This window comes from Hyperolius riggenbachi, chromosome 5 (genome assembly GCF_040937935.1).
Source record: "Hyperolius riggenbachi isolate aHypRig1 chromosome 5, aHypRig1.pri, whole genome shotgun sequence".
In the NCBI taxonomy this organism is placed as follows: domain Eukaryota; kingdom Metazoa; phylum Chordata; class Amphibia; order Anura; family Hyperoliidae; genus Hyperolius; species Hyperolius riggenbachi.
Window position 1 is genome coordinate 264705972 of NC_090650.1, and position 10438 is coordinate 264716409.

Consider the following 10438-nt stretch of genomic DNA (forward strand, 5'->3'; position numbering starts at 1 on the left):
GACCTCTAAACTGTGGAAAGAAATACCCCGAATGCACACGTCCTGGCACTGTTGTGATCAACCCGTAAGTTGCCCTGAACACCAAACAATATGAGGGTTGTATTTTTGAAACCAAGGTAACCCCAAGACCAGTGGGCTGGAAGGCATACGAAAAACATATAACTGCATCTGCTCGTAATGTAAAGCCCCAACCTGCAAAGTTATCTCTGGCGTAATGGAAATAGGTTGTTTGGGCTGTAAGGGGGTATCATCAATAGCAGTAACGTAAATTTTATTTTGCAAAGAGAGTGCTGGAATTCCTAGGTCAACTGCCAAAACAGAGTCGATAAAGTTTCCTGCCGCACCTGAGTCGATAAAGGCTTCGGTATAAAATGAAGTCATACCGCAATGTAAGGTGACTGGCAGCAAAAATGTCTTTATTTTAAGGAGAACGATAGGCCCGTCCAGGTGAGGTTCCTCAACTTCATCTAGGCGCTGGAGTTTTCTGGAGCCTGTCTCTTTGCAGAACACGTTTGAGCGAAATGGCGTTTCTCCCCACTAAACATACAGAGACCTGCATTTCTCCTCCTGAGTTTCTCAGCTGTGGACAATCGTGAGAATCCCAGTTGCAGTGGCTCCTCAGTGGAGGGTGCACTACTTGGTCTAAAGTTCCCTGAGACGGAATAGACTTCATGTTGACGTCTATGTCTAATCCGTCTGTCAACCTTTATAGCCAAGGAGATAGCCTCCTCCAGAGTTCTGGGTTCAGGGTGATTCACCAGCATATAATTTACGGCATTGGTTAGCCCAAAAAGAAATTAATCGAGGAGTGCTGCTTCTCCCCATTTAACAGATACCGACCATTTCCTAAACTCGCTGCATACTCTTCAACAGTATGCTTTCCCTGACGTAAATCTCGCAACTTGCGAGTTGTTGTTGCTGAAATATCTGGATCTGCATATATTACTGCCATGGCATCAAAACATTTTTCTACAGAGGTGAGAGCTACATCTTCAGGGCTTAACCCATATGCCCATGTTTGTGAGTCACCCTGTAATAGTGTCTTGACCAATGTGATTTTTTGGGATTTAGTACCAGAAGATCTGGACCTGACCTCAAAGTATGACATACATCGGTTACGAAAATTACTGAAGTCAGCACGAGCACCTGAAAACTTTTCAGGTAATGGCATTTTTGGCTCAAATATAGTTGGAAGAGGAGCCGGTGGAGGAGATTACTGAACATGAACACTTGCTGGTATATTGATCTGAGCGAGTGCGGTGGATAACTGAGTTATCTGCGTTTGCTGAGTAGTCATTTGCTCGGTGAGGTGGCCAACCACACCGGCAAATGTCAGAATCTGTTCTTGCAAATCCTCCATGATAACTTTTTGGGGCCTTGATAATATCACGCTGGAGCGTGATGAGAAACAGACACAGATAATATATAATAACAGTAATACAAGGTCTAGACTGGTCAGTACTTGTGTAGAAGTAAAATATTGTCGAGGTACAAAGTAGCAAAGCTAATTTGTAGTCAGTTCGAGCAGGGTCATACACGTGAATCAGATGTCAGTCATATTGCAAGGATCAAACAGCAGCAGAGTCAGGGACAGGCTGAGTCGGTAACGTAAATCAGATGACAATTGTACAAAAGGACTAGACTAGAGCAAGGTCAAGATCAGACAAGAGGTCGGTACATAGATAAATATACAATGAGATGGTACTTCAATAATATCAGGAAGATATTACGAATAATTACAAATTACAGCTATCAATAAGAAAATAAGAACGACTGACTAACTAGAGTACATATACAGTATATTGTGCGTCTACACAATATTGATGTAGCTCAGAGGTAGCTAGCTAGGCCAAGAACCAGCGAACCGATTAGTATCAAGGCCAGTGAGTGATTGAAAACGCTGGCCTTAAGTGCTGAACTTGCAACCCCAGAACCACCCCCAATTAGTGATGTCAGTAGTGGCATCACTTGCCATCATCTCTGAGTCTTTTCCTAAGCCTATAAGGCTCACTCGAGCTCGCGCGTGTGCGGTGCGACCTTTGGGTCATGTGCAAGCCGGAAGACACCGCCAGAGGGATGCCGGGGATGCCGCCAGAGGACGTCTGTTGCAGAGTTCCGCCGCTTGTCCGGACCACGCCGGAGACGCCGCGGGACCTGCCGCTGGAAGGTAAGATTGTTACAAAAGCATAGTTTGTAAAAAGCAGAGAACACTTTGCAATCAGGTACTTAAAAGGTTTTACTAGTGGCTCCTCTTGTCCAGGAATGTGTATTAACTTTGAGAAATCTCTGTTACATTATTACTATTATGACATGAGAAAACGTTAAATTCTGCATTGCCATATCATTGTATCACGAAATGAAACAGCTGCAAGAGTGTCAGCTGAGAACACCTTCATACACTTAAAAGGGAGAGAGAGAAATGCGTTGTGAGTGCTCCAGCCAATAGCATTTTAAAATGAGGAAGAGTTATATGCATTCAGAATTGTGGAACTTGTGGAGCATTTTCTCTATCACTAAGGCTTCAATTCATCAAAGGGTGTTCGATAACAAAATCCCTGTCCTTAAAATACCGCATTCGGTATTTTACACTTCACTGTGCTAATTCATCAATATTTTCACACATGTGGTAGATGTTCGGTAAGTTACCGAAGAGGTCCGTGCAGTGAGGGCATTACAATAGGAAAGAGGCAGCACCGACATCCCTATACATGTGCCTTTTATATTTGTTGTGCTGCCTCTGCTCTTGCTGAATCTGTCTCATTAGTCTTAAGTTTCTATTTACTTGCCACAGCTTAGATGAACTGCTGAGAAACATTACACATTCCTTGCTTAGGTCATTTTGCCACGAGCTCCCACTTGCATCCCTGCATATTTAAACAGCCACTCAAGGGGTTACACTACCGAAGGGTGCCTAGAAAAGAAGGGTGCCTGGAAAATAACTTTAATTCTTTTCTCTCCCCTGGCTGCCTGGGGGGGGGGGGGGGGTCTGTTCCACCTGAGAAGCCTGGCCAACCTATCAGCAGCACTTGCAGGGGACAGGGGAGGTTTCTATGGTCCTGTCACACACAGAGAAAGCATTCCAAGCTCCTTATTGACAGGGGAGAGCTGGAGATAAACACCGCACATGTTATCGAATGCTGTGAGCTTGATGAATTAACATTTTACTGACCTGTGTTGAGGTAATCACTTAACAAGTCGGTAATTTATCTCTCTGCACAGGAATGTCTGCTTCTCATGGGGTAACTGCTTTGATGAATTAACATTTTACTAAGTGCTCCGTAAAGTCAGCTGTTTTCAGCATTACCGAATGTGGTAATGCTTGATGAATTGAAGCCTAAGAACTGGACTGGTGTTCGTAATCACCACACATTCAGTATTTACATTTGCCAGAGTTTTACATAATGTTTCTTCTACATTTGTTTCTTCAATTTCAAATCAACTTTGACAGAACTGAAATGCTGAGACAAGATGCATTCAGAGTGATTCTGTCTGACAAGTTTCATTGTGCTCTTAAAGCAATAAAAACATGTGGAAGGAATTGTTCTTTTACATTTCACAGCTTGCCATTTCCTTCACAGGACAACCCTTGGCCTCTCAAAGAGAACCTAATGTTCACAAGGAATTAACTCCCAGCACTGTGAAGGATATGGAGCCCCATTATAATGTAAAAAAAGGAAAGGAGAGGAATACTTTAAATGAAGCTCATACAAAACTGCACCAGACAAGTTTGACACAAGTTGTTCAGGTTTGATCATCAGTTGTTTTATCTGTATCTTGACGACGTACTTGGAACAGCATAGTCAATATTATATATGTATGTCTTTGTTAGGTGGAAGAAATATCTGAAGAAAATACCTTGAGACACATCAGGAGAAAAATGTGCAAGAAAGGAGGTGAGTTTTATAATGCTATTCAGGTATTATTAATGCAAAAAACAATGAGGGCTGTGTCAGTGTCACATATGGGCATCAGTGTCATGGTAGTTTATTTATGTCCATGGGGCAGTGATAGTTTGCCATGACTTCTTCATTTCTTTAGCGTAGTCGCTTAGTTGTTGATGCTGCAAGTGTTTTCTGCTGAGCTGTTATTGACTGGGATCCATCAGTACTCTGTGCTGGTAAAACATTTGCTTGTGACAGGTGCCACTTAGTTAGTGTCTATTGTTCATTACAAACTGCTGCATTCATGAGATCTGTATCTATATAGTCTTCTGTAGTTGTGGGCTAATCCAGCAACCAATTGCAAACCTTAAAGAGACACTGAAGCGAAAAAAAAAATTATGATATTATGATTTGTATGTGTAGTACAGCTAAGAAATAAAACATTAAGATCAGATACATCAGTCTAATTGTTTCCAGTACAGGAAGAGTTGAGAAACTCCAGTTGTTATCTCTATGCAAACAAGCCATTAAGCTCTCCGACTAAGTTAGTCGTGGAGAGGGCTGTTATCTGACTTTTATTATCTCAACTGTAAGTGAACTGTTTACTTTTTCTCTGCTAGAGGAGAGGTCATTACTTCACAGACTGCTCTGAAAGAATCATTTTGAATGCTGAGTGTTGTGTAATCTGCACATATTATAGAATAATGCAATGTTAAAAAAAAAACACTATATACCTGAAAATAAAAGTATGAGAATATTTTCTTTGCTGCTAATCTTCTAGTAATTATTCATAGTACACAACCAATTCATTATATCATATTTTTTTTCGCTTCAGTGTCTCTTTAAGGCCTGTACTCACTGGAAGATGTATCGGGAAACAGCATCCACAAACAAGTGTTCCCCGATCCATCTTCCTACCAGCGGAAACACGCGATGGCACACAGTGGGCGCAAATAAGAGCTCAGACAATTGTGGAACTTTGCTCAGGAGTTGTCAGGGATCTTAAAGATCTGATCCATCTGATAAGACATGGTAAAAAATGCTTGAAGAATCGCAACATGCGTATGTAGCTTTAGACATTTGTTGCTGAAACATGTCATTCAAGTGATATGAAACTCAAACTTCATAATCTATGGTCTAAAGCCTAGGTTCTCAACATGTGGTACGCGTACCCCAGGGGGTACTTCTGATGGTTGCAGGGGGTACTCAGGCTTGATATGCTTAACCAAGAATAACATATTTAGAGTTTTAGAAAATGATAAATATTATCTAAACAACACAAATTTAGTATTTTAGCTAATTATAAGCAATAGTAAATACTTGGAAATTGTTTAGAATCAATTGTCATGTACTACGATTAAATATACTGTATATTTGTCAAGGGGTACTTGTGATAATGTTTCCTATGCTAGGGGGTACTTGGTGAGTACAGGGTTTTAAAAGGGGTACATACCAATAAAATGTTGAGAAACATTGGTCTAAAGCATAAAGACAGCATACAAGTAATAACCAAACCATTTGAGTGGTTTTCAAGTTACTGGAATTATTAATACTCAAACTTTCCACTTCTTTTAGCGGCTAGCTGGGATAACTTATCAAATTGTTAAGGGAGGGGAAACACAGAGAGCCCGATATAGTGCAGTATGTTTTGGAAATATGGATGGAGATTAGTATAATGAGATTTATACTCACAAACGTGGGTTGCCCTCCAGGCAACCACTGTCTAAGCAGGTGGGGAGATTAGACCTGTCCCCACTCAGGATTAAGAAGTCACTCTCTGTAGTTCAGAAGAAAAAGGGGCCAATCCCCTCCACCAAGGGTGGACAACTTGTGTAGCACGGATACAGAGGCGCCAAAAAGTGTAAAACAAGATAAAAAGTCTAAAAATGGGGGGGGGGGGGGTGATGGGTGGATCCACCTCTCCCAAAAAGCAAACAAGAGAGAATGTTGATTTTTCAACACATAAAGAATTTTTATTCATACACTCCAAACAGTTTTGCAACACGTTTCGCGGGTTCAACCCACTTCATCAGGCTATGGAACGGAGTATAACACTTGTGTGCAGGGTTTGTCAGCTTAGCGCCTCCCCGTGAGCACCCCCACCTGCCGCAAGAACAGTGGAGCTGGATTGTAAGCCACCATCCTAATTGAGCAGAGCAGCATGTATTGTGAACAGTGTGTAGTTTGAGGTGAGGCTGCAGCGCAAGAACAGTGGAGCTGGATTGTAAGCCACCATCCTAATTGAGCAGAGCAGCATGTATTGTGAACAGTGTGTAGTTTGAGGTGAGGCTGCAGTGCTCTCATCTGCTGGCTGCTACTCACAGGAGTGTGCAGACACCGCCGCTGAGTGTAGTCTCCATTTGAAACTCCAGATCGTGGTCTTAACTTTCGCTAGTTTACGGATGTTTGTAAATGATGTGCCTCTGAGGAAGCGACTTTTGGTTGTGAAACACGTGTCAGGCAGTCTTTGTATGTGAAGTGGAAGTCTGGTCTTTGTGCCCATGTAATGAGTCCACAATCTGGAGAGACTATAGAAAAATAATAAATTACAAGAATCTTGGTTCAAAAAACCCCTTTGTGTTTGCATGCTTGGTATTGTTAGAATTTGATAGGGGTGGACCACACTACAAACTTTTTATTGTGTTTATGAGAGCCCCTTAATTTACAATTTGTGTAGTAGCATTATATTTTGACTATGAACACATAACTTCATCTCAGCTCTAAAAGATAAGCAAAAGCATAATAACCTTTAAAGAAAAAATACATATTTGTTTATAGCTAATAAAAAATCCTGCAATACATCTGCAGTGTTTTCACTTCCTGCTTTCATGGAAGCAGATATATTGTTAATATCCTGTATTTACTAATTAGCTGCTCTGCCCTGTCAGTCAGCTGACAGATGAGGGGGAGGCATTTCCCTGTTTTCCTTCTGACCACTGCAAGAGTTCAGGTCCACTATAAAAGTCACCAGTGCACCATTCTCCCACAATTTTTAAGGTAAAAGTTGGGGGGTCGGCTTATACTCAGGGCAGCTTATACTCGAGTATATACAGTATATATATATATATATATATATATATATATATATATATCAAGTATACACTACTATATGCAAGCCTTCAGTTAAAAAACAAACAAACACAAAACAGAAACAAAACTGCATTAGTGTAATTTAAAAGTGTCTAAAACATGGTAGCAAACATAGCATATGTTCGATGAAAGGTTAGTGAAATAAGGCTTATCTATTGCAGTCACATTGATTGCAAAATTTAAACACTTAATAAACTAATAATAATAACAATAGTGTTTTAAAAGCCCAGTCCAGGTTTGCTGGATGAGTTATCAGCCCCACCAGGATTTTCACAACAGACTAACTTGGCCCCCACTCATGATAAAAGAATGTCTGACCTACTGTTTGATTGCTTATGATATTCACTTGCACATCAGTGATTGGACAATACGTTGGAATATGTAGAGTGTGGGGAGGAATACCTGATGATCAATCAGTGGCCTTATTTAAACTCAGACATACATGCCATGATGCCAACATTTAAACACTGAAAAGAGGAACATATCTGAAGGTGACAATAATGAACCACATTTTTTTACTCATCAGGCAAAAGTTGATATGGCCAAATAGGTGGCATTTAACTGTAACCGATGCAATTGTGTACATTCATGAACACTAAGCCTTTTCAGTCCATTGATTTCAATGGCTCTCTTGTGTTCCCAGCTTTGTAAGTAAAGATCCTGTTCTGGCAATAACTGTGAGCATTAACGAGGGACGGTTGGAGTTACTGAATTTCAAATGCCACAGAATTCTACAATTTTGCACAGAACTCCAAATGAATTCTAAATTTCATTAATTTTATTTTTGAGTTATCAAACTTTGGTTGGTGCAATTTTGCAAAAGTATGTTAATATGTTACAGTTTTTCATATACTTTTTGCATTTTGGCATTTAATTTTTGCATTCATGTACACTGACCATGTTATTAAAAAGTTATTACACTAATGTACTTTGTCTTTAAGTTCAACTCAAAATTGCAAAATTCTGATGTAAAAGTCAGTATTTGGAATTTCACAACATCCGTGTGCTCATTCCCAGCAATGCCAGGCAATCATGGGACCACTATTGACTTCGCATGGTGGTATAATTGACATTCTTCCCACTAACATATGTTTCTCCCTCCCCACTAGGCAGGCCTTATCACACTGATATGATTAAGTTTGGAACAGAACAGAGGTGCTAAAAGCATTATAATAGTTAAAAATAGAGGAGGTAGCGGTGGACTTACCTCCTCCAAGTAGACACAAGATATTGTCGATATTGTAAAGTAAAACAATTTTATTTACATACTCCAAAATTCACACGTTTCACAGGCGTGACCCTGCTTCATCAGACAATTAGACAGAGCATATAACAAATGCAGGTCTAAATCAAACCAAGCACCTCTGCTTCTGGTTTGATTTAGAACTGAATTTTGGAGTATGTAAATAAAATTGATTTACTTTACAATATCGACAATATCTTGTGTTTACTTGGAGGAGGGAAGTCCACTGCTACCTCCTCTATATTTAACTATTTTAGCTATTTTGTTTCCTTTTGGCACCTCTGTTCTGTTATAAATTGTCTGGGTCCATCCTTGGTGGAGGGGTGTTACCCTTTTTTTTCTGATGTACCGAGAGCAACTTCTTAATCCTGAGTGGGGTCAGGTATAATCTCTCTAAACAGAAAGGAAGCTATAATAAGAAATTCAATTTAGCTGAGTTCACCATCACCCTGCCACTCGTTTTCATATATTCCAAGCATTTGGTAACAAGAACCCACTTTCCAAAATGTTTTACAGTGTAAGATGAATCGTTTACATCACTTATCTCAAAGTAGCAAAAACAGTTTAACCATTTCAGCCCGCAGGGATTTTTCACCTTATGCATAGAGATGTAGCGAACAGTTCGCTAGTGAACGGTTCCAGGCGAACTTTGGGGGTTCGCGTTTGCCTGGACCAAACAAACTTTTGCGTAAGTTCGATTTGCCCCATAATGCACTATGAGGGTCAACTTTGACCCTCTGCATCACAGTCAGCAGGCACATTGTAGCCATTCAGGCTACACTAAACCCTGGAGCTCCACCCCCCCTTATATAAGGCAGGTTTGCTGGCCATTACACCCACTCGTGTGCCTGCTAGAGACAGACTAGGGACAGCTGCTGCAGACTTGTTCTCCTAGGGAGAGATTAGTTAGGCTCTTGGCTTGCTCCTGGCTGATTGTTATTGCTAAAATAGCACCCCTTAATAGCTCTTTTGAGAACTCTAATGTTTTCCTGATGGGTTTTTTTTGTGTGTGTTGCTCACTGAATTATACAGCCCTATCTTTGCAGCTGGACCTTGGTAATTGTTATTACTGTGCCAGCCAGGCCCTTCCTAACTATCTATACTGGGCCACCTACCTATGCCTACCTAACTACTGGGACACCTACTTACCTATACGGGGACACCTACCTACCTACCTATACTAGGGGACCTACCTATGCCTACCTACCTATACTGGGTCTCCTACCTATGCCTAGCTAACTACTGGGACATCTACCTATGTCTACCTACCTATACTAGGTCTCCTACCTATGCCTAGCTAACTGCTGGGACACCTAGCTATGCCTACCTACCTATACTGGGTCTCCTACCTATGCCTAGCTAACTACTGGGAAACCTACCTATGCCTACCTACCTATACTGGGTCTCCTACCTATGCCTAGCTAACTACTGGGACACCTACCTATGCCTACCTACCTATACTGGGACTCCTACCTATACCTACCTACCTATACTGGGACTCCTACCTATGCCTAGCTAACTACTGGGACACCTACCTATGCCTACCTACATACAAGAAGATAATAAGGTCGTTGCTTCATTGTGGACAGACCAAATTTGATCAGCTGGACAGTCACTGTTGTTCTATCATTGAGCTACCACAGCCCGGTGACCATATGGGCTTGAAAACCGCCACGGCCTACACTCTCGCCATGGTGCGCACCAGTCCAGCATGGCCGTCACTACGCAAACAGCTGTTTGCGGTGCGTTACACAGTGAGTTTGGTGCGTCAGTGTGAAGCAGAACTCTAATTACACTCCCTGCTTGATGTATACACATGCAAGATGTTTTTAAGCACTTTAGGCCTGCAATTTAGCATTCAATGTCATTTCTGCCCTTAAAACGCTGCTTTGCATCACATCTAGATTTTTCCCCGGGACTTTGGGCATGTATCCCACTCCGCCATGCCCCCCTCCAGGTGTTAGACCCCTTGAAACATCTTTTCCATCACTTTTGTGGCCAGCATAATTTTTTCTATTTTTCAAAGTTCGCATCCCCATTGAAGTCTATTGCGGTTCCAAAAATCGGAGGTTCGCGACATCTCTACTTATGCATCAGAGCAATTTTCACCTCCCATTCATTCGCTAATAACTTTATCACTTCTTAACAAAATGTATTGATCTATAGCTCGTTTTTTTCACCACTAATTAGGCTTTCTTTGGGTGGTACATTTTGCTAAGAATTA

General features: G+C 41.1%; 1 protein-coding gene across 3 annotated transcripts in view; it reads left to right on the top strand.

Annotated features, from left to right (window-relative positions):
• LOC137518702 (uncharacterized) overlaps positions 1 to 10438 on the top strand; it is a 268697-nt gene that overhangs the window by 62100 nt on the left and 196159 nt on the right. For all 3 annotated transcript variants that reach the window (XM_068236883.1, XM_068236884.1, XM_068236885.1), the window contains 2 exons: positions 3579 to 3745; positions 3830 to 3893. In XM_068236883.1, the coding sequence (XP_068092984.1) occupies positions 3579 to 3745; positions 3830 to 3893 (231 nt within the window). The remainder of the gene's footprint in view (positions 1 to 3578; positions 3746 to 3829; positions 3894 to 10438) is intronic.